The 24597-nt window shown below is 41.4% G+C and overlaps 1 protein-coding gene and 2 pseudogenes across 1 annotated transcript in view; all 3 read left to right on the top strand.

The window, feature by feature from the left end:
* The window catches only part of ITIH2 (inter-alpha-trypsin inhibitor heavy chain 2), a 38497-nt gene extending 14392 nt beyond the window's left edge, over positions 1–24105 (top strand). Inside the window, exons 7-21 of the mRNA XM_006088406.3 lie at positions 299–406; positions 1631–1759; positions 3638–3754; positions 5258–5426; positions 6039–6164; positions 8188–8369; positions 9254–9439; positions 9802–9941; positions 11991–12160; positions 14980–15117; positions 20326–20427; positions 20833–21031; positions 21571–21743; positions 22964–23075; positions 23761–24105. Coding sequence (XP_006088468.1) covers positions 299–406; positions 1631–1759; positions 3638–3754; positions 5258–5426; positions 6039–6164; positions 8188–8369; positions 9254–9439; positions 9802–9941; positions 11991–12160; positions 14980–15117; positions 20326–20427; positions 20833–21031; positions 21571–21743; positions 22964–23075; positions 23761–23908 — 2199 coding nt within the window. The 3' untranslated portion in view covers positions 23909–24105. The remainder of the gene's footprint in view (positions 1–298; positions 407–1630; positions 1760–3637; positions 3755–5257; positions 5427–6038; positions 6165–8187; positions 8370–9253; positions 9440–9801; positions 9942–11990; positions 12161–14979; positions 15118–20325; positions 20428–20832; positions 21032–21570; positions 21744–22963; positions 23076–23760) is intronic.
* On the top strand, positions 1261–1405 carry LOC111825955 (annotated as a pseudogene).
* On the top strand, positions 15764–17603 carry LOC102424283 (annotated as a pseudogene).
* Positions 24106–24597: the final 492 nt, after the last annotated feature.

Raw genomic sequence — 24597 nt, 5'->3', positions numbered from 1 at the left:
TTCTTGTCCTAATAACATGAATTCTCTTATAGAATAGAATAGAATTAATCCCAAAGAAATGAAGCAATAGAAGGTGAGCACTCAGTTGCCTGAAGGGACTTCAGCCTCTATGGTAAAATGCATTACATCCCAGAGAATTTAAAGAACATGCAGAAGTGATCATAGGACTATGCCGGGTCATCTTTGGGAAAACTTGAAAAAGAGAAAACCACCAGAGGACTTAGCAATTGTACTTCTAGCGCAAAAAAAACTTGAAAGATATTTTCAAGCATTGAGTAATTTTCTTTGCCATCTCTAGGTAGATGTGTGGATTATTGAACCTCAGGGGTTGAAATTTCTTCATGTTCCTGACACATCCGATGGCCATTTCGATGGTGTGCCAGTCATATCTAAAAGAGACCAGAAGGTAATCACAAGCACTGCATGTTGCAGAGAGTCCAAGTGGCCTCCAGACATGGGTTCTGCCCTCCTCATGCGCCCTGGGGAATAGAAAAGTAGTCAAGTGTTGAACTGAGGTGTTGAGCAGTGATCCAGAGCAAAGTCTAGGGCAGTGATGGCGAATCTTTTGAGCTCGGCGTGTCAGCATTTTGAAAAACCCTAACTTAACTCTGGTGCTGTGTCACATATAGAAATTTTTTGATATTTGCAACCATAGTAAAACAAAGACTTATATTTTTGATATTTATTTTATATATTTAAATGCCATTTAACAAAGAAAAATCAACCAAAAAAATGAGTTCGCGTGTCACCTGACACGCGTGTCATAGGTTCGCCATCACCGGTCTAGGGTCTTCCACAGAATGTTAAAAAAAACAACTTCCAATTGTTTCATTGCATTTTGACCAGTGACTGTCTTTTTGGAGTCTCATTTCCCCCAAGTCATCTTGACTGGTAACTAAAAGACAGCTTTCACATAACATATGGTGGATTTACATTAATCTCAGCAAGAGATATTCAGCTTAATGGCCAATAATAACCAACTATGGAGGAGTTAAATTCCTCTAAGAACCTTTCAGAACTAGAGCTGGTAGCTATTTCTTTCTGGGGGGAATGGATGGATTCTTCGAATCTCTTCAAGAAGGCCAGAGGGGAAGGGGGCTGGGGTGGGGTGGAGCAGAAAGAGATTAACCAAAGAACATATATGCATAGCCCACAAATGAAGACAATAGTGTGGTGAAGGCCTGGGGTGGAGTAGGGGCTGAGTGGAGGGTGGGGAGAGGAGGAGAATGGGGGACATCTGCAATACTGTCAACAATTTTAAAAATTAATTACATTTTTCAAAAGGCCTGAAAATTAAGGATTACCATTGCATTACAGGTGTGCTGGCCCCTGTCATTTTCCCAAATGTGGGAAACCTGACTGCATAATTTGTGCTAATGGGGGACTGCGTTCGCACTCTCCCTAACCTAAAAAAAAAAAAAAAGGCCTGAAAACCTGGTCAACAGGCTGCCAGAGACTCCCCTCACATGCCTTGGCACTGTCCCTTCCTTCAGTAACAGTACTACTGATGCTGCTGGGGTACAGAACGTCCATTGGGCCTCTTGTGGGCACAAGAAGATGCAGCTGTCAACCTCTGGCCTGCAGAGGGATGGGGACTGAGACCTGGCTCTGACATTACTGTTCTTTCTAGGCCCACGTGTCCTTCAAGCCCACAGTAGCACAACAAAGAAAATGCTCTAACTGCTCCGAGACTGCGGTGGACGGAGATCTGGTGGTGGTGTATGACGTGAACAGAGAGGAGAGTGCCGGGGAACTTGAGGTGAGTGAACACAGGCTCTAGGAGAGCCACCTCACTGAGGCCAAAAAAGAACCTCTTGCTGAGCAAACCCCCTGGCCTCTGGGTAGCTGCTAGCTGCCAAGGCAATGTCAGAGCTGCAGAGAAGGGACTAAAATCGTATCTAAGCATTATCTCTTCACATCAAGAAACCTGAATAAAGGGTCACTGGGTCTCATGTCCTTGTCCCAGAAAGGTACTTTTAGGCCTCATATGAAGAATAATAGAAAATAACGAAATGGGAATTTTGCATAAACTTTCAAGGCTCTTTGCAACTAGACTATCAAAGAAAGCACGGAGTTCATGGGCTGGAAGGAAGGCACAACCAAAGGCTAGAGAAAGATCTGGGCCAGTGGTGAAGTCCAGGATCAATGAAAATTTTCCTTTTCCTTTTGTCATGTCTTAGATGTGTGTTTGTACTTCCCTTGTGCTAAAGTATAGCCCTTGGAGAACATCCAAAACTTGTGCTTCTCCAGGAACAGGGAGGTAGGAAGTATCCACAGCTACACACCCTGCAGGGGAACCTGTAAGATTCTGGTAGAAGCAACCAGAGGGCAGTAGAAAGAGAATGAGGGGAACCAATCTTTACGACCTGCAGCCGAAGACTAAGAGGTAATCAGGCATCCAGCCAGAGTGGCCTCCCATTCACCTCAAGAACAATCCAAACTCCCTAGAGTGCCCATAAAGGTCCTTTCAGATCTGCCCTGCTGACTATCCACCCGAACTCCCTAGATCAGTGGTCGGCAAACCGCGGCTCGCGAGCCACATGCGGCTCTTTGGCCTCTTGAGTGTGGCTCTTTTACAAAATACCACGTGCGGGCGCACACGTACAGTGCGAAGTTGACTTAAAACTTTAAGTAAAGTTTATTAAGTTAATTTTAGGGAACGTTGTGGAGTGAAAGAAAATGTAGTGTCGAGGATTGAGAAAGGTATGTTGAGATGGTTTGGACATATAGAGAGGATGAATGAAAGGAGATAGATGAAACAAGTATACAAGACGAGTGTGGATGGGAGAGTTGGAAGGGGTCGACCTCAGAGAACGTACCTCAATCAGATTGAGGACATTTTTAGCAAAGGCCAGCTTAGGAGTACCCTAATTAAGTTAATAACAATGTACCTACCTATATAGTTTAAGTTTAAAAAATTTGGCTCTCAAAAGAAATTTCAATCGTTGTACTGTTGATATTTGGCTCTGTTGACTAATGAGTTTTCCGACCACTGCCCTAGATGCTTGAATTCTGTGGTCTCATTTTGCTGAACCATTTACAGAGCCCAAAGGTGCCTATTCACTCAGTCACTGCACTGTCTGGAACTCTCTACTACACCCCTACGTTGGCAGGCTAACTCCAAACTCACACTCAAGTCCAGTGTAGATGCCATGTCCTTGGGAAAGACCCCCCTTTCTGAATTAGATGCTTCTCCACTGGGCATTCTTAGAACCTTCATTTTCCTGATGGTAGCACTTAATACCCTGAGCTGAAAAGTGCCTCTTCACTTGTCTGGTTCCTCCACTGGCCTGTGAGCTCAGGAGGAGGGTGGCTCTGTCATTCCCTGTTGGCTAGCAGGGTGCCTGGAGCAGAGGCTATCAACAAAGACTAGGTGGAGTGGAGGGGAGTAGAGAGGAGAGAGAAGTGAAACACCCTGGGGAGGTAACCTGCTAAGAGGGCTTGGACCTTCACAGGAAAGGAAGGAGGGAACAAGAAGAAGGGAGAGACGGATGGACACCAAGCTGCCACCTCTGTTCTCTTCTGTACAACTGTCATGCGTCCTGCTCACCATGACTCACCTCTCCTCTCGTTCCCAGATCCCCATCCTCCTATATTCCAAACATTGGTAATGGTTTAGTAATGTTCTGTTTTTCAGGTATTTAATGGCTATTTTGTCCACTTTTTTGCTCCTGAAAACATGGACCCAATTCCCAAAAACATCCTCTTTGTCATTGATGTAAGCGGCTCAATGTGGGGAGTAAAAATGAAACAAGTAAGTACCCCTTGTTGGCTTGGTACCTAGATTCTCTACCTTCTTTGAACCCCCCACCCCCACCCCTCAACAATGCAATCATCCAATGCACCTTACCCCCAGGGCTTGTCTTAGATGGCTTGAGCTGCCATAACGAAGTGCCACAGACTGGATGGCTTGTGAATAACAGAAATTTATCTCAGAACTCACCTTTTTGAAATATTTTATCTCAGTATAACCTCTTCTCCCTGATAACACTTCTGCTTCATAGTCTTCTGGTTCCTCTGCAAAACATTTTACTTTAATATCTTGCCATTGTTCATGAATTACTTTGAAATCATTCTGTACTTATCTTCTCTAATTACACTGTCATGCTTTGAGGGAAGCCACCTGTCTCATGTCTTCCTGTTTGGAGCTCAACATAGGCTTATTTAGCATTAAATGGGGTAGATGTAAGTCTAAAGAACAAACAAGGAAGTTTCTTATTTTACTCATCAATCCATTCATCTAACCAAGTTGAACAACTGACTGTCTATTCATTCATTCATTCATTCATTCATTCATTCATTCAGTAACCATTTCTGACCATCCAAGTGTTCACGACTCTTCTGGCATCCAAAAGAAGGGAAATTCATGCCCCGCCCCACCTCCCTTGCTCATACTCCAACACCAGGTTTCTCATCAATGGCATTATTGACACTTTGGATTGGATAATTCTTTGCTGGTATGGCCACCCTGTACATTGCAGGCTGTTTAGCATCCAGGGCTCTCTGCCCACTAATTGCCAGTAGCACCACCCCCTCAGCTATGACAATCAACATGTCTTCAGACATTGCCAAGTGTCCCCTGGTGGGGAAATTCCCCTCAGTTGAGAACTACTGCCCTAACATAGCAGTTTATTCATTGCTTCCTTCCTTCCTCCATTCATTTAACAAATATTAATTAAGCATCCAATACATGGCAGGCACTTAGTTCACCAGTAACAGAATCCACCAAAAACATTTTTAAGAAATCATCCCTACCCTCCTGGAGCTTACAGAACTTACATTCTGGAGGAAGGCGGGTAGAGAATAAGCAATAAACATAATAAGTACATTTCAAGGTATTTTCAATGGTGTTGTTGTGGGGGAAAAAGTTTCTTTTTTAAAAAAAAAGAGTGTATTAGGAATCAGAAGTGTCATTTGCAGGGAGGTTTTGATGGTTTGAAGAGAAAGATGAGAAGCAGTAGTTTAAGAGAGTGGGTGAGTCGGTGGACTTGTGAAATACATTTGATTTTCAGGCACCACTAAGGCGGAACCTGAAGTTTGTGATCCTTCAAAACAAAATAAGTCAGTACAAGTTTGTCTCAAAATGCAGATGACCCATGCTCAGCATAAGTGTTGAGGTGGATGTAAGAGGCTTTCTATAAGAATTATAGCTTGCGTCAGTACCTGAAAGATGACTAGGATGGATTCTTGGTCTTCCCTCTCTTCTCAGGCTCAGAGCTTATTTAATGTGACCCTTCTCCTCTCTCTCTTGAAATAGACAGTGGAAGCAATGAAAACCATATTGGATGACCTGAGAACTGATGACCAATTCTCTGTGGTTGATTTCAACCACAATGTGCGAACCTGGAGAAATGATTTAGTCTCAGCTACTACGACACAAGTTGCAGATGCCAAGAAGTATATTGAGAAAATCCAGCCTAATGGAGGTAAGTGGGTTTAGCCTGAAGCCCAGTGAGAAACATCTATAGGATTTGAATCTTGACTCACTGAAGAAATATTATTTCCTACTAGTGTTCTTTGCCCCATCTGCAATGGTCTGTCTTAAATAATACATTTATTATTAAATGATGAATACTAAGTTCATTGCAGAAGTACAATACATAACCCATCCCACACAAGTTTTTAATTATTCTAACCTTCCTCAGAAAAGAGTGTCAGTAAATGACATTTGCCTTCTCATTACTTGCAAAGCGTAAAATGTAACTGCCTTAGGAGGAGTGTTCAAGTCTACCATCAAGGCTGGGTTAGGTACCTTCAATTTTATGTTTAACAAAATGACAGAATGCTTTGAAAGGGCCAACTCATCTCTAAGGAAGTAGTTTACACTACAAAGGGAATAATTTACTCCACAGGGGGACCTTTACTGGCCTGGGCAAAATTGGTGTCACTTGGAAAGCAATCAAATGATTTGGGTACCGAATAAATTATTCTTGAGTAGTTACCAGACAAATGAACCTGAACCCAAGATGTGATTGTTTCTGTGCAAAGAAAGAGTATATAACAGAACATTGTTATATTACTTTATATTGCTTTATCAGGCACAAATATCAACGAGGCGCTCCTGCGGGCCATCTTTATTTTGAATGAAGCCAATAACATGGGACTGCTGGACCCCAACTCAGTCTCTCTGATCATTTTGGTTTCTGACGGCGATCCAACAGTAGGCAAGTAGCACTTCAGTTTTCTAGTACAAATATTTCTGCTGCCATTTCTTGGGAATGTGATTCATTTACAGCGGGAAATCTAATTGCATTTAGATATTAAACTGACTTTTTAAATGATTTTAAACCCGTGCTTCTATGAAAAAAGACTTCTTTTGACCCTGAAACACTCATCCTGTTTAGACCAGTGCCTGGACATTTTTCAGTGATGTCCTTGAATGCCTCAGTGTCACCTCTGTAATGTGGGGAAACTTTAATTTTTATTGTAATTGTGTGCTATGACGATTGCTAATACAGTACATACTAGCGAAATGCATTTATTTCCTCAACTTAAGGTATGGGAGATGGTGAACGGGCATATGTGTGGTGAGGATTGATCCAGGTCTCCAATTGTACCTCTGGAGTCCTCAGTGATATATTTTTTATTGTTCTCCACACTTCCACCAGCCCCTCACTGCAACCAGAGAAATTACTCTGTCCAATACATCCTGTATATTGACCATTTTTCTTATTCACAAAATAGCTCAGCATCCCCCTGCTTCTATCATGTATTATTATTTGTTTTGTCTCCTTACACTGACAAATATAAGGAAGAGTGAATGCTTAATTGTGTTTCTGTCTGTTATGTGGACAAGGACTGTATCTAACCTGTTCCTGACAGCTCAGTGGGAGGAAAACTGGTGACATGATCATGATGATGGCATCCTGAGCTTTAGGAAGACAAAGAGCAACCGTTTTATTAATGGTGAAACTAGAATGGCAGTTGTTATGTATTTGTTGCAGATTCATTGTTTTTTTCCCCACCTTGGATCAGATTACTTGAAAAATGAACTTTAGAATAAAATCAGAAGGAAGAAAAAGCAATAAAGTAAAAAATTAAGTCAGTTTCTCACTCCTGTCTCTCAACCTTCCAGTTCCTGTCCCCAGAGGCAGCCACTCATTACCAATTTCTTGTGCTATGTATCTTTCCAGAGATATCCTATGCATGTCTGCCTACTACATATACATACATATACACATATATTTGAATACATGCACACATATATACATACACACATGCATGCATATATACAAATACATCCTACATATATCAATTATTATTGTTTTCCCCTTTAAAATGTTTCTTTAAGATTATTCAAAATAAATATATAGTTGCCTGGTTCTTTTTAATAACTATATAGTATTTCACAATTTGAATATACCACCATTTTTTAAAAGTTTATTTTTATTGATTTTGAAAGAGAGAGGAAGAGAGCGGGACAGGGAGATAGAAACATTGATTGGCTGCCTCCTGCATGCCTCCTACTGGAGATCGAGCCCACAACCTGGGCATGTGCCCTGACTGGGAATCAAACCAGTGATCTCTTGGTTCATGGGTTGACACTCAACCACTGAGCCACACAGGCCAGGCGAATGTACTATAATTTAACTAATCTCCCTATTGTTGTACATTTGTTTCTAATATGTGGCTATTTTCAATTATGTTACTACTAGACGCCTGGTGCATGAAATTAGTGCACTGGGGGAGGGTCCCTCAGGCTGGCCTGCACCCTCTCGCAGTCTGGGAGCCCTCAGGGGATGTCTGAGTGGGCCTAAGCTGGCAGTCAGACATCCTTAGCGCTGCCCTGGAGGTGGGAGAGGCTTCTTGCACCGCCACTGTGCTCACCAGCCGTGAGCCTGGCTCAGGGCTTCTGGCTGAGTGGCGCTCCCCCTGTGGGAGTGCACTGACTACCAGGGGGCAGCTCCTGCATTGAGTGTCTGCCCCCTGGTGGTCAGTGCACATCATAGCGACCGGTCATTCTGCCGTTCAGTCAACTTGCATATTAGCCTTTTATTATAGAGGATGTACCATTGCCCATACTTCATTTCAACATGTATGAACACATCTGTAAGAAAAATTCCTAGTAATTGAGTCACTGGATCAAAGAGTGAGTTTTTAATTTTGACAAATTTTGTTAAACTGCTCTCCATGGATATTCCAAAAACTGTATAACATTGCCTCCTCATTTCTTTTCTTTCTGTTTAGGTGAACTAAAGTTGTCAAAAATTCAGAAAAATGTAAAGCAGAACATACGAGACAACATATCCTTGTTCAGTTTGGGGATAGGGTTTGATGTTGATTATGATTTTCTGAAGAGACTATCCAATGACAACCGAGGAATTGCTCAAAGGATTTATGGAAACCAGGACACATCTTTACAGCTCAAGGTAACATTTTTTTTTCTGTTTCTTTCTTTTCTCTTCACTCAGAAATAATTCAGTTAGCAATATCTGATACCTAAAAGAAGATGGCCAAATTTAAGTGAAAATTGTCATAATTTCAGCTATACTTGGTTGCAAGAAAAAGAAAGTGTTCGTGCCTTTCTCAGGCACTCCATTCTACTTGTACACCTGCATTAACTGTGGGATGAGAGGCAGTAATGCGATGGTCACTTCCCTACTTTTTGAAAAAGTTTTCCGAGGCACCAGCAGAGCTTCTTATGGCTTTACAGTCCCACCAAGCAGTTCGTCCTTTTTATCAGCTTGACCGTGTCTTTCCTTTAAAGTACCTTGGCATCTTAGATATCAACTTTTTATAATGCAACACAGATCAAGCTGCAGCCTATAAGTTTCCTTAAATATAAAGAATATGAATTACTTGTTTACTTTGACTAAATGGACAAGAAAAAGATGTAGGAGAACATATTTTACCCCCCTCTCTGTCAGTACCAGTTATCATCTATCAATGGTGGGCACAGAATTTAAAATTGGTAACAGATAGGGATAAGTTCTAATTTGGGGAATATCAACCCAGCTGGCTTTTCTGATTCTGAGTGTTCGTTAGCTATTCATGCTGGTCATGATAAGAAAAAAATGCTGGGCTCTTATTAAGTCAATTGTAATATTCTTAGCAGTCTTTATCTTCTCTATGTCTCAGTTCGTCTGGTAATTATGAGAATTTTTCTTGTCCCATAGTTTTCCACAGAGATCCTGTGAGAATAAGAGATATCTGTTAAGCATTTGAAGAATTTCAGAGAAAAATGCTTTAGACCTATAAAGTGGCATGAAAAGAATGATTTCTCTCTCTCTCTTTTTTTTTTAATGAATTATAGAAATTCTACAACCAGGTCTCTACTCCATTGCTCCGGAATGTTCAGTTCAACTATCCCCACACGTCAGTCACGGACGTCACTCAAAACAGTTTCCATAACTATTTTGGAGGCTCAGAGATTGTGGTGGCAGGAAAATTTGACCCTGCAAAATCAGAGCAATTACAGAGCATTATCACGGCAACTTCGGTACTTCGGCTTATCTGCTTATTCTAAAAATACTAACTGGTCCCCTGGATACAATCCATCTTGTGTATTAATGGGCTAACACTGCATCCCAAGAACCGTGTATGTAGAATGAAAGCAATAGTGACAGGAAAGACATGAGATTATCTATGCCATCTAGCCAACTATTGTGTGAATTCTTACCTTTTTCACCCCAGACCAATTGGAAACTTCCTCCTTTTGTATCCTTTTTAATTATTTTACATTTCCCATAGAGTTGTAGAGTACCCTGGTTCACTCACAGTAGGTAGGTATGAAACACTGTGAATTGATTAACTATAATTCTGCTCCCCTGGTGTCTTTGAACTGAACCTTGCATTGTCCAGGCCAACACAGAGTTAGTCTTGGAGACCCTGGCCCAAATGGATGAGTTGGAGGATTTTCTATCAAAAGACAAGCATGCAGATCCTGATTTCACCAGGAAATTGTGGGCCTATCTGACCATCAACCAACTCCTAGCTGAGCGGTAAGAAGTACATACACCACAGGGATTTGCAAAACTGGATGATTTGCCTTGAGATTTGGAGGTAATACACGAAAAGATTAGAACCAAGAAATGCAGCAAATTAGTGCAGGGTTTAGATGATTAATTTCCACAGGTTCCAAGCACTTCAACTAAAGCTGAGTCACCCTTATTTTCTTTTGTTTTGAGGTTTAGCATGCATAGAGTAACGTGTATAAAGTGCATTGACCTTAAGTGAACAGTTTAATGAATTTTTATATTCATTATCCATGTAATCAGCACCCAGATCTGGGAATAGAAGACTTTTTTCATCTCTGAAGTTTCCCTTATTCTTCTTCCAACTCAACCCCCACCACCACCTCCAGCAGAAATCACTGTTCAGCCTTGGCCGGGTGGCTCAGTTAGTTGGAGTGTCATCCTGTATACCAAAAAGTTGCAGCTTCATTTTCCAGTCAGGGAACATACCTAGGTTGTGGGTTCAATCCCCAGTCGGGGCATATAGAAGGCCACTAATCAATGTTTCTCTCTCACATTTCTATCTATCATCTATCTATCATCTATCACAGGGGTGGGCAAACTTTTTGACTCGAGGGCCACAATGGGTTCTTAAACTGGACCGGAGGGCCGGAACAAAAGCATGGATGGAGTGTTTGTGTGAACTAATATAAATTCAAAGTAAACATCATTACATAAAAGGGTACGGTCTTTTTTTTTTTAGTTTTATTCATTTCAAACGGGCCGGATCCGGCCCGCGGGCCGTAGTGTGCCCACGGCTGATCTATCATCTCTTCTCTCTCTCTAAAATCAATAAGCATATCCTTGGGTGAGGATTTAAAGAAAAAAAGAAATTACTGTCCAGATTGTGTCACCATCAATTACTTTTGTCTGTGACTGAATGGGTTATTGTCCAAAGAGAAATCAACAATTATGTGATTACTAGAGGCCCGGTATACGAATTCGTGCACAGGTGGGGTCCTTCGGCCTGGCCAGCAATGGGGGATTGGCGGGAGCTCACTAACCACCAGGGGGCAGCTCCTGCATTCAGCGTCTGCCCCCTGGAGGTCAGTGCATGTCATAGCGACCAGTTGATTGACCAGTCATAACAGTTGCTTAGGCTTTCATATATATAGATGATCTCACATAAGGAAGGGCTCCCTAATAGTCATCTGTTTCATCCCTGGCTTCTCTGCTGACCTGCACTGAAACTCTCCAATATAGAAACTATATTTCTATGGGTGGTTCTTTGACCACCTGCTTCAGAGTTACATACAGGTGTTGGCTAAAATTATCATTCCTGAGACCACTCCACCTGCTCTATCAGATTCTCAGGGAAATGGAACAGATCATCTGAACTGGGTTGGAGAAAATGAATATAACTAACTACTCACAGAGAAAATCCATGATGTCAATAAGATTATAAAACAGACACATGGCTGTAAGCTGTGGCTTTGAAGTGAGCAAGAAATATTTCTGTCCCTTTACAGAAGCACACTGGATGCATTTAAAGGTAGCTAGTAAATTGCTGCAAAAGTTAAATATTGATTTTCAAAAAACAATCCCTGTAAAACAAACCAGTGCTTGCTGGAGGGTGGGTGGGAATGAATAGGTGAAGCACAGAGATTTTTAGGGCAGTGAAGCTACTCTGTATGATCCTATCATGTTGGATACATGTCATGCATTTGTCCAAATCCATAGAAGGTGCAACTCAAGAATAAACCCTAATGTCAACTGTGGACCTGCGTGATAATGATGTGTCAATGTAGGTTTATTGATTATAACACATGTGCTTATGTTGGGGATGTTAATAATGGTGGTAAATCTCTGTAATTTCCACTCAGTTTTGCTGTGAACCTAAAATTGCTCTTTAAAAAATCATGTCTATTTAAAAAAAAATCCTTAGGACTGCATGACTAGATAAAACACTAAGTTAGTTCTCTTTTTCCTTGTGGTCCCCAGGGTCCTGGTTGGACACTGGAAATGATGGAGTTGTGGGAGTTTACCTCAGCCTTAAATAAAGTGATGCTCTATAATATCTCTATTTCTTGAATACAGAAGCCTGGCTCCTACTGCTGCTGTCAAAAGGAAAATTACAAAAACAATCCTGCAGATGTCACTGGAACATCACATAGTGACTCCACTCACTGCCATGGTGATTGAGAGTGAAGATGGGAATGAGCGCATGCTGGCTGACGCCCCTCCACAAGACCATTCTTGCTGCTCAGGTCAGTGTTTCAGTCTGGTGGGGAAACACTAAGGGTCAGCTTCCATAGGCTTAATAAAGGTCCTCGAACCTCTGCCCCTCTCCCACTCCCAGTCCACCCTAGCTCCCAGGCCTATGTATGTATCTCCTTCCTCCTCCCCCTGCTGAGCTCCTCCTGCCAATTTACTTTAAGGATAATTTATTGCCTTGATCTTCAAACATTTGTGCTCACATGTTTTCCAAAGGAATTTTAAAAACTTATGTACCCCTTCATAAGTTTTAAAAAATCAACATTAAAATTTATTTCACCTTATTTAAGTACTTGCAATGAATTCAATGCCTGGCATATTGTAAAGGTTGAACTTTTAAAATGAAACTGTGGTATAACTCTTTTAAGTGTAGCCAATGAAATTGAATACCTGGTTTGAGACTTACCATCATTCACAAAAAAATACGTGAACAAATTCTATTTTCATTATTATAAATTTTATAGTGTTCTTTTTTTTTAGTCAAACTTATATTTCCATTCCACTTCTCTGGCAGAATCATATCCTAACATATTTTTATGCTTTAAAGTCTTTCATTGATAATCCTTTTCCTATGCAAAGGAAATATGTATACGAATTTAAATCTTTTCAATTTCTTGTGACCACAAGATTCTGAGTGTTCAAAGTTTTCTTCTGGATTGAATTTTATGAAAATTACTATGAGTAGACAATTTGTCAAAATAATATACTTTAAATTTTTATATACATAGAATGTCCTATTTTCTTGAAAATCATCTTTTAATGTGGCTGACTGTATTTTTCAAGTATATATGGTAAATGTTATTCATTAGTAGATTGAAAAGAGACAAGATTCAGCATCAACTCTACTTTTAAAAAAAATTATTGGGGTGATATTGGTCAACATGATCATATAGATTTCAGGTGTAGGTTTCTATGTTACAAGATCTGTATATTGCATGTGTCTAACTCTACTTTTTTAAAAAAGTGTTCTATGGGTGTAAGTCCTGATAAACATTATAAATTTTGATAAGTAGATAGAAATAGAAAGCACTTAGTTATGGCAACGTCATTCATTTACCTGAACTTCTTTGAAATTACATGACAAAACTCACATATGGATCTATATTGAAATATTATTTTTTAACTTATTTTTATTGTTCACAGTATTACAGATGTCCCCCATTTGGCCCTCCTCCCCCCAGCCCCTATCCCACTTCAGGCCTTCACTATTCATTACCTGTGTCCATGGGCTAATTCTTTGGTTAATCTCTTCCCGTCTGTTCCGTGCATCCATGCCTCTGGACCCATTTTGTTTATCAATTTATTTTGTTCATTAGATTCCACATATAAGTGAGATCATGTGATATTTGTCTTTCTCTGGCTTATTTCGCTTAGCATAATAATCTTTAGGTCTATCCATGCTGTTGAAATGGTCAGAGATCCTTCTTTTTACAGCCTAATAGTATTCCATTGTGTAAATATACCACAGCTTTTATTTTTAATGATATATCAGATGACAGCTTGGGCCCTACTCTAGTTCTGTTGAAAGTAAGAATTGGAAGTTTTTTACTTTCGAATGAATTTGTTTCCCAGTCATTGGAGTAATTGTTTTTTTGGCACTATACCAATTTTCAAGTGGACGCTTTGGTTTCCGGGAGGCTTTTGGTGAGGGAAAGCAGGAGAAAGTATGCCTTCTGTTTGCAAACTAGGAGAAAGGGGTGTTCTTAGGAAAAAGTGTATGTGAAAGCTGAGAACCTAGAAATTTTCTGAAAATTATCCCTGATCTCTGTGCCTTGGGGAAAGTCCCAAGGCATATCCAAGGAGGCTGTAGCCAAGTTTAAAAGACTTTGGTTTTTCTCCTGCTTCCTTCCTCTCTTTCTTGAGGACTCCTGAAACATAGTCTTGAAAATGACCTACATATACTAAAGGGGACATTTTCTGAATTTTTAATTTTGTCCAAGTTAGATGCCAACTACACCAGGGTGGCCTGGGATTCAAAGAACTCTGACTTCTGGGCTCCTGTTACATTAGTCTGGGGCCTCACAGCTAAATTTCTCTAGATCAGTGGTTCTCAACCTTTCTAATGCCGTGACCCTTTAATACAGTTCCTCATGTTGTGGTGACCCCCAATTTCATTGTTACAAACTGAACATAATTAAAGCATAATGATTAATCACAAAAACAATGTGTAATTAGATATGTGTTTTCTGATGGTCTAAGGCGACTTCTGTGAAAGGGTCGTTCGACCCCCAAGGGGGTCGCGACCCACAGGTTGAGAACCGTTGCTCTAGATAAACTGGCATATCTAGGAAACATTGTATCACCTAAATAAAATGCCTAGGTGAACTGGTATTTGTTTCTCAAAGACAGGAGACTGACTGGATATCAGAAAGCAAAATGAAGTTTTGTAACCAGTAGGATAACCTCTTTGGGAAACTACGTTGCTCAGATTGTTTTTTGGTAGGTGAATAGGAATGTATCAGGATGATGTTGACCATAATCCGGGACTTCTCCAGCGGCTGGACTGGACATTATCCCTGCAGCCTGTGCTGAAGACATGAGGTCCTTCCCCAGCTCCATGGGGCAGTTCCTCTGCTGCAACCCCAGCCCAGGTCCAGGCTCTGGGGAAAAAACCCACAGTAGGCCCACAGCACAATGACAGAGGAAGCCTTATGAGAGAGAACTCAGGAATAAAAAGGATGGGAGGAGACCTTAACTGAGAAAGACCTTAGCTGAGAACCTCTGGGGTCTGAATGAATAATTGTTGAAATTGTAAGAGACTTACAAGGAAAAGTAAGCCTGGAAACTAACGGATACAGGTTTTTCTACCCAGGTGCCCTGTATTATGGCAGCAAAGTTGCTCCAAGTCCACTCCCATCTTGGGTCCACCCGTCACCAACGCCAAGGATCCCAATGCTTGTGAAAGGAGCTCCTGTACTTGAGAGCACTCCTCCTCCACATGTGATGAGAGGTGAGAGAACTTCAACATGGCTTTCACATCCTTGGTCTCAATCAGATCATAATCTGTGGGGCACATATATCTACCTATATATATAAAAGGCTAATATGCTAAGTGTCTGACCGTTCCGCCGTTCCACTGTTCAACCAGTAGCTATGATGTGCACTGACCACCAGGGGACAGATGCTCAATGCACAGGCATGGAAACATGGAACAGACTGATGAATCTCAGAGGGAAGAGGGGAGGGGAAAGGATGGGAAGAGATTAACCAAAAATCTTACATGCACACTAGAGGCCCAGTGCACAGATTTGTGCACCGGTGGGGACCCTCGGCCTGGCCTGCAGGGATTGGGCTGAAACCGGCTCTCTGACATCCCCCGAGGGGTCCCAGATTGTGAGAGGGTGCAGGCCAGGCTGAGGGACCCACCGATGCATGAATCTGTGCACCAGGCCACTAGTATATTATAAAAGCCTAAGCAACTGTTACAACTGGACAACCAGATGACCGGCCAGTAGCTATGATGCACACTGACCACCAGGGGCAGACGCTCAATGAAGGAGCTGCCCCCTGGTGGTCAGTGAGTTCCCACAGCCAACCTCCCACAGTCCCTCCCCCCGAACCCCTCAACCAGCCAGCCCCGATCAGGACTAGGCAAGATGGCCCCAGTCAGCCCCGATCGCCAGCCAGGCCGAGGGACCCTATCTATGCACGAAAGTGTTCACCGGGCCTCTAGTATGTTAATAAAACCACTGTGCCTTGGTAAACTAGGTGACTTTTATAGGTATCACTGCCTTCCATTGAAAGAGGAAAACTCCATGTTAGTCAGCTTGGCCACCATAACTAAATACCATAGACTGGGTGGTTACAACAACAGAAATTTATTTTTCACAGTTCTAAAGGCTGAAGTCCAAGATTACACTGCTGGCAAGGTTGATTTCATTTGTTTTGGCTTGTAGGTGGCCACCATCTTCCTGTGAGTTTACATGATCCCTGGAGAGAGAGATGGCAGGCAAGCTCACTGGTGTCTCTTCTAATAAGACACTAACCCCATCATGGAGCCCCACTCTCATGATCTCATCTAAATTACCTCCCAAAGCTTTTCCTGTGAGCCGCCGGGTAGAGAGGAGTATGGCCTTCTCCTCTCCCTGCCGTGGTGTGTGCTTCTACACTGATACCTGTGTACTCTGAAAAGGGGGAAACATCTGGCAAAAATGTCATTTTGCCTGCTGTGTTCAAGACTCCCATTCAACCAGATATTGTGAACTTTGTTCACATCAACTTGCGCAAAAACAATAGACAGCCTTATGCTGTCAGTGAATTGTCAGGTCATCAAACCAGTGCGGAGTCCTGGGGTATGGCAGAGCTGTGGCTCGAATTCCCAGAGCCTGAGGTGGTGGAACTCATTGTTCTGGCCAGGGTGCTTTTGGAAATATGTGTCATGGGGGCTGCATGTTTACAACAACCAAAACCTGGCGCCGTTGGCACCTCAGAGTAAACACAACATAGAAACGATACGCCACCTGCTCTGCCCTCGCTGCCTCAGCCTTACCAGCACTGGTCATGTCTAAAGGTTACCATATTGAGGAAGTTCCTGAAGTTCCTTTGGTGGTTGAAGATAAAGTTGAAGGCTTCAAGAAAACCAAGGAGGCTGTTTTGCTTCTTAAGAAACTTAAGGCCTGGAATGATATAAAAAAGGTCTATGCCCCTCAGCAAATGAGAGATGGAAAGGGCAAAATGAGAAACCGTTGTAGTATCCAGCGCAGGGCACCTCGCATCATCTACCATGAGACAATGGTATCATCAAAGCCTTCAGAAACATCCCTGAAATTACTCTGCTTAATGTAAGCAAACTGAACATTTTGAAACTTGCACCTGGAGGGCATGTGGGCCGTTTCTGCATTTGGACTGAAAGTGCTTTCCGCAAGTTAGATGAGCTGTATGGCACTTGGCGTAGAGCTGCCTCCCTCAAGAGTAACTACAACCTTCCCATGCACACGATGCTCAATGCACACCTAAGCAGAATCTTGAAAAGCCCAGAGATCCAAAGAGCCCTCCAAGCACCACGCAAGAAGATTCACCACAGAGTCCTGAAGAAGAATCCACTGAAAAACCTGAGAATCATGTTGAAGCTAAACCCATATGCAAAGACCATGCGCCGGAACACCATTCTTCTCTAGGCCAAGAACCACAAGCTTCAGGTGGATAAAGCAGCAGCAGCACTAGAAGCCAAATCAGATGAGAAGGGGGTTCCAGGCAAGAAGTCTGTGGTCAGGAAGAAAGGAAAGAAGGCTGTTGGCCTTAAGAAGCAGAAGAAGCCTTTGGTGGGAAAAAGGCTGCAGCTACCAAGAAACCAGCCACTGAGAAGAAGCCTGCAGAAAAGAAACCCACCACAGAAGAAAAGAAGCCTGTGGCATAAACTTACATTTGTTTATTCCACAATGGTCAAATCACTTTGGACAGCTAATTTTGAATAGAAATATGATCAAAGGCAATGAGAAGAGAAAAAAAATTACCTCGGAAAGGTATCCCACCTATAAAATGGGGATGATAATACCTCCCCTACAAGGTGGTTAAAAGGTAAGTTCCTGGTTCCCAGTAGAAGCTCAGTAGACACTGGCTACTCTTTGGTCCATAGACCCCAGGCCCTAGGAATCTATAAAATCAGTCATGGGAGCCTTCAATCTACTTTAACTCTAATTAAGATTTAGGATGCATAGACCAATTTACAGATGATGTTTCATTCCTGTTGCCTAGAAGCCTAGAACTATGTCAACTCCATGTGACAGCACTGAAACATTTGCTTATGAGAAGGTTTGATTGGTGGGCTCTGGGTTAATTAAAATGACAAAAACAATCATTATCTTTAACAAAAACAGTTTCCTTCAAACAAAATGTTTCAAAACTCCATATTTGTGTAGAAGAAGGAAGAAGAAAGCATAACTACGTGATTTTTATTTTTTATTTTTAAAACGTTAAGAACCTTTTGTTCTGTTTTTAAATGATGCCCTCTAGTGCCCAGCTCCAACACAAAATCAATTAAGCCAAGTACTTACTGAACACATAGCATGAGCTTGGTGGTGTCAGGGACACAAAGAAATACAAGGTTTTGTTTCTGCTCGGATAAGATTATTCTCGATTCTGCGTTTCAAAACACACACTTGAAAATGAAGGAGCATATCAGAGTGCTTGGGAGAATAGGCTTGTAGTCAGACAGCTTGGCTGTGAGTCATGGCTCTGGCACTTACTAACCCCACGGTGTGCCCTTGGGCAGGTCGCCTGTCCTCTGCAAGGAGAACGAGTTGAATTAATGTTTGTAAGGAGCTTTGCGATGGTATCTGGACAACAGCAGCCTGTCAATGGATGGCAGCCAACTCTTCCAATTTTATCCTAGAAAACACAGCCACTGCAGTGTTCAACTCAAACCTTCCTCTTCAATCCCTTCAGTTACCGAGGCTAGAAGCCTGACAGAGCTAAATTGTTCTTCCCACTGGTTACCAGATATGGTAGATTTTACCAGATGTCTCCAGAATTTTTGCTCCTTTGCCAATCCCATTCACCATCCTAGTTTCTTGATTCTAACATTTCTTGCCTGGGTTACTGCCATTTTAGCTGCTAAATGACCTTTCTATGTCAACTTAATTTATACTATAACCACATTTTTCCTAAAATGAGGGTCAAATCATTTATTCTCAAAAACATTTAAAAGTTATCCAACAGAATAAAGGTCCGTTCTTTAGCACAGTGTTCTGTGGTCTCCATCACCCACATTTTTAGTCTAATTTTTTTCTATATTCGTCAACAACCCATCCTTAGTAAGTCACATTGAGTTACTTTCTAAACAAATCATCAACTTTTCTACCTCCCTGCCATTCCTCATTCTGTCCACTCAATAAAATATCTGTCTTTCCTGTGTCTTAGTCTTCCCCTCTTCTCCTCCTATCTTTAAGACTTAGTTCAAAAGCCAAGTTCTTCATAAGGCCTTTCTCAACTTTGTCAGGTTGAGTCAATCACCCTTGTGTCTTCATTCTCAGAGCATTGTGCTTGGGCCATTATTGTACCATTTACCTTATTCTAGCTTACATTTGTGGTTCTATCTGCTTCCCTAGAAGAAAAAATAATGTTCTAACTGTTAAAGAACAAAATTAATTCATGACATTTGTTAAAGCATGGTGAGGAAGATTTTATGCAATGGGGTTTGGTGGTGGGGGAGAGAGATTTCACTCAACTGCAAATACAGCATGGGAAAGTGGGACTTTATAGATAAGGAGTAGGGTGGGGGTCAGTGGATGAAAGATTTCTAAGAGGAAACAAGCATGGGAAGGGGGTTTAGGCTAACACCCCCAACAGGATTCTTGCTGAAGGCAGGCTGGTGTGATCAGACATCACTTGAGGGGCAGGGGAAATAGTGAGGGAGATCAGATATGGAGGATGGGGTTTCTGGTTAAACTGACTTGGAAGGATCCTTGCTAAAATAAACAATGCAGAGATCAACATGGGAGTCCAAAAATTAAGGCCTAGTTGACAAGTTCAGGGGAGCCTGAGTAGAGTTTGGTCAAGGAGAGAATCTTTGTCACTCCTTCATTACATCCTTACTTTCCTGAAGGCCATGACTTAGCTATGGCTGCAGCAAACGTGGCCAGATTTAGTGTTTTGCACATAGTACCCCACCCCCACTAAATATTTGTTGAATGAGCAAACAAATAAGATCAGTCAAAATAATGATGTCTAGTAACAAAGGAGTACTTTCTTGGGAGCAGCTTGATCCTTCATTGCTCTGGATTAACACTCATCTGTATGCCAACAAATAATATTGTCTTCTTTATTTTTATGTACTGTGTATGCCTGATTAATAAAAGACATATCTTATCTATCTATATACTCACTGTATATATATTTACACATATGTAGTATACATGTGTAATATATATATATATATATTATGTATGTGTATGTTTTATTCATTTTATCTCTAGCCTAACGCATATGTGATAGTTACAGGATAAGTATCCAATATATTCTTAACATAACTTAAACTTCCGATGGAGACTGTATGAGAAAAGGACAGTGGGTATGGACCACTGGGCCCCCAGTGTCTAGAACAGTACCTGGCATATATAGAAGCACTAAAGATGTTTAGGAATAAAATACTTTTCAAAACTCTCTTCCCTTCTATGATTTTTAAAAATTTTTAAAAATATTTTCTTTGTATATTTTCCAGTTGAAAATGACCCACACTTCATCATTTACCTACCAAATATTTGCTTCAACATTGACTCAGAACCTGGAAAAATCCTCAACCTTGTTTCTGATCCAGAATCAGGTAAAAAAAAAAAAAAAAAAAAAAAAAAGGTATTATGTTTAAATTAGAGAATTTGATCTTTGCCACCCTACACTATCACTGCTTGGAATTTCTTTCTCACCTTAATATAAGTCCTATATTTTCCAAACTTGGATAATTAGTGAGAAATAAATTATAAATATATTCCTAAGTGTTTCAACTATTACTGATAAAATACACTCCCTCAGTATGAACTAATGTTTTGTAATAGAATTAAACTATAATAAAGCATAGTTACATAGTGAGAGCTACAAAGAAGAAAGTGTTATGTAAATCCTAAAGCAAAGTAACAATAATTTCCCATATTGTCAAGTTATATAAATTTGTATTATGGTACCCACATAATAGCACACAAGAGAAAGCTTTTTTTTTTTTTTTTTACTGTAGGGATTTTGGTCAATGGACAACTCATTGGTGCTAAGAAGCCCAAGAATAAAAAACTAAGCACCTATTTTGGAAAACTGGGATTTTATTTTCAACGTGAAGATGTGAAAATAGAAGTTAGCACTGAGACCATCACCTTGAGCCAGGGCACCCATACGTCGTTCTTATCCTGGTCTGATACAGCTCAGGTCATTAATCAGAGGCAAGTATTCTTATGTGTGGATTCAGGCCTGTCCTTGACACATAAATAAATCCCAACATCCACGACATAAACATAGACCTTAAAATCATCATTTTAAATATGAAGGAGCTGGTGTTCAGAAACATTTTTGTTGCCCACTCCCCTGCTCCTGGCAGCAGGAATCCTGTGTTTTGGTCACCAAGTATCTCAGTGCTAGCCTCGTGCCTAGCATATAGTAAGTTCTCAATAAACACATGTTGGGTAAGTGAGTGAGTCCATCAACTGAAATCCACAGCTGACTGTGTTGGTTATGCTCAGAAACTCTATGATTGTATCCTAGGAGTAATATTTTCCCACGAGAATCTGTTTAAGCAAACATATATTGACAGAACTTCAGAGCTGGGAGTTAAAACAGCATTTTGTGAAAAAACCATGGAAAAGGTTTTAGAAAACTAGTGGGATCGTACTGGGAGGAATGATAGTTCATATTAGGGGTGAGAAGGATGACTTTCTAAGAAGAGTCTGTTCTGGAATTAATTCCATTTCAACTTTCCCACTAGGGTGCTGGTCTCAGTGAAGAAAGAGAAAACTGTGACGATTACCCTGGATAAGGAGATGTCGTTCTCCGTGTTACTTCATCGTGTTTGGAAGAAGCATCCAATCAATGTAGACTTTTTGGGGATCTACATTCCCTCCACAAACAAGTTTTCACCTAAAGCACATGGACTAATAGGTAAAATGTTGATCAACCATCTGACAAGTGCGGAACCACGCTAGGGCTTGATTATCTATGGATAACGGTGATTAGAACTTGGGGAAGTGACAGGTGTGGACTGAAAAGCACAGTATGTATGTTCTATGCCCAGGTCCTAATTTATAACGGTGTCTGAGTGGTGGCACAAAGAGGCCATTGCCATTGGAAGAAACATTAACTGTTACTCCCAGTTTCTCCTAGAAACGAGGCACAGCTGGCCATGCAGGGCCACAGGAGGAAGGACAGGTTTAGTCAGGGAAGCAGGAGCAAGTGATAAGTTCACACAAAAGCCTTCATAGGGGTTTCCATGGAAAGACAAGACAGAGCAGGGTAGATTAGAGTTAGCTATTGTGAACAATTCCTGTGGGCTTTTGGGCTATAGAATGGTCTCTAGTTCCGGGGCATCTGGCCCTGGAATGATTTCTTCTGGGTTATACAGGCCCGGTAGCAGAGATGTGGCTCTGGGTTGGTTAGTTGTATACCCAAAGCATGCTCCTGGTGGAGTCCTTTGCTGCCTTTCAGAATTGGCTAGCCCTGGGGTGGGCAGTTTCTCCCCAGCCAGACACGATTTTTAAGATGTCAAACATCCTAATGTATAGAAAAGAAAAAAACATGATCAAATCAGCCCAACATAGAGGTGCAGGGTGACTCAGTAATGTTATCACCAGGACCTTTGTCCTTCCAAACAAGGTTTCCCCAGAACCGGGATTTCATCATCATGAACTGGGCAAAATAAGAGATGGGGCAAATAAATCTTAAGTTTTATGCTGAAAATTTTTTTCTAATTAAAGAGGGACAAACTGGCTTAGGACGTCTGTGATGACAAGCAGGGTATCTAGGCCAACTTTCCCTACTTTTAAAAGAATGGTTCCAAAATAAGCACATGACACCACAAACAAACCTGTGTCTGTGACGTAAGCTCTGCTCTCAGGTGCTGACCTTCACCCCCTACCCCAATCAGGGCATTCGATTTTATTTCTGATCCAATAGATCAGCCTCATATGTAGAGTGACCATGGGGTGAGCAGCCTGGTCACTGTACATCTCCCCCATCGCTGTGCCCTTTTCTCTGAGTAAGTCTTTCTACGCCAGAAATTCTGGAGGGAGGAGCACCTTGGTAGCTTGGATCAAATGACCAGCCTGTCTTTTTATTTATTCTTGGGTTACACATAAAACACTGTCTGGACTTTATTTCACTAGGCCAGTTCATGCATGAGCCGACGATACACATCTTCAATGAGCGACCTGGGAAGAACCCCGAGAAGCCAGAGGCGAACATGGAGGTGAAAGGACATAAGCTGGTTGTCACCAGGTAAGCCTCAGATGCATATGACAGTGACAAATAGGGCTCCTACTAGGATTGGACTCACACAGCATTACCTGTCACACCAAACAACTCATCAGGAATAGGCACATACATAACATTTGCAGAAGGACACTGCCGCTCAACCATCTGAAATGAAAATGATGACTACATATATAAACATGTACATGAAATGCCAAAATTAATTAATCTGTTGTTCTCACCTTCCTACATTAAAGCCCCATGCTCACTAGCTGGATAATTGAAAAAGCTGACCAAAAGAGGAAATTGTATAAATACCCACACGCCACCGTGCTAGAGAATGTGTATTTTTATATTCAAGCTAGAGCCTTCTTCTTGAGTGTGTGAGGTGAAGCCCACACTTCAGAGCTGTGTTCCCGCCTCCTTTCCGTTTCTAAGTTAATCTGTACTCCTTACCTTGCTGGAAAAGTCATATTGGTCAGTCTCAGTAAGGGATATTTGAATTATCTAATATCTGGACTCACTGTTTCTGTCCTTCCAAAACTCAGCCCAGACTCAGATGACTTGGGGAATGGGGAAGGGAGAGGGCAGGCAGATATGGTGGTGGAAGGGGCACAAAGAACAGCAAGGGGGAGAGCAGGTCTCCTTTGGAGATATGCAAGCTGGCACGCTTTGGTCTGTGCCCTAACCAATCGCACCATTTTCCTTGCAGAGGCCTGCAGAAAGATTACCGAACAGATAGAGTATTTGGAACAGATGTTCCCTGCTGGTTTGTACACAACAGTGGGAAGGGTTTCATCGATGGACACTACAAGGATTACTTTGTGCCTCAGCTCTATAGCTTCCTCCAATGGCCTTAAAGGTTTTTAGTTTTGGAAATTAAATGTATATACGTTTTCCTCTGCCCTTTGCATTCATTCTTCAGTTTGAATAATATTAAGACCTAACCAGATATTAAAACATCTGAAGAAAATAAATGCTTTGCAAAGAAGCTTTAGGATTTTGTTGTGTCTTCAGATGCTAAGGTGAGTTCATCAAAGCGAAGCAAGGAAAGCTGCTTTGGCAAGTCAAGCTGGCATCCAGGCAGAGCCCTAGATTTGGTATTTACTGGGATTTCATTGTTCTTAAATGTCAGATCCTCAACTTTGCAGGTTGAGTACATTTTTGTTGTTAGTGAAGTGAAAAATTCAGCTATGAGGTTATATGGTGAATGTGGAATAAGAACAGGGGAAGTGACATATATTATAAGGAATTGGTTCACATAATTATGAAGACAGATAGTCCAGAATCTGCAAGATAGGCCAGCGGTGCAGGAGACCCAGGGAAAGCTGATATTCTGGTTCAGAGGCCATTAGGCAAGAAGAATCAATGTTGTAGATGAAGTCCAAAGGCAGTCAGTGGGGGGAGAGTCAGTTTTTGTTACACTGATTAGATGAGGCCACCCGCATTAAAGAGGGCAATCTGTTTTATTCAGTCTACCTTTTATTTTATTTATTTTATTTTTTTAAATCCTCACCTAAGGATATTTTTTCCATTGATTTTTTTTGTA

This window comes from Myotis lucifugus, unplaced genomic scaffold (genome assembly GCF_000147115.1).
Source record: "Myotis lucifugus unplaced genomic scaffold, Myoluc2.0 scaffold_47, whole genome shotgun sequence".
NCBI lineage: Eukaryota > Metazoa > Chordata > Mammalia > Chiroptera > Vespertilionidae > Myotis > Myotis lucifugus.
This window is presented reverse-complemented; position numbering and strand designations above follow the sequence as displayed.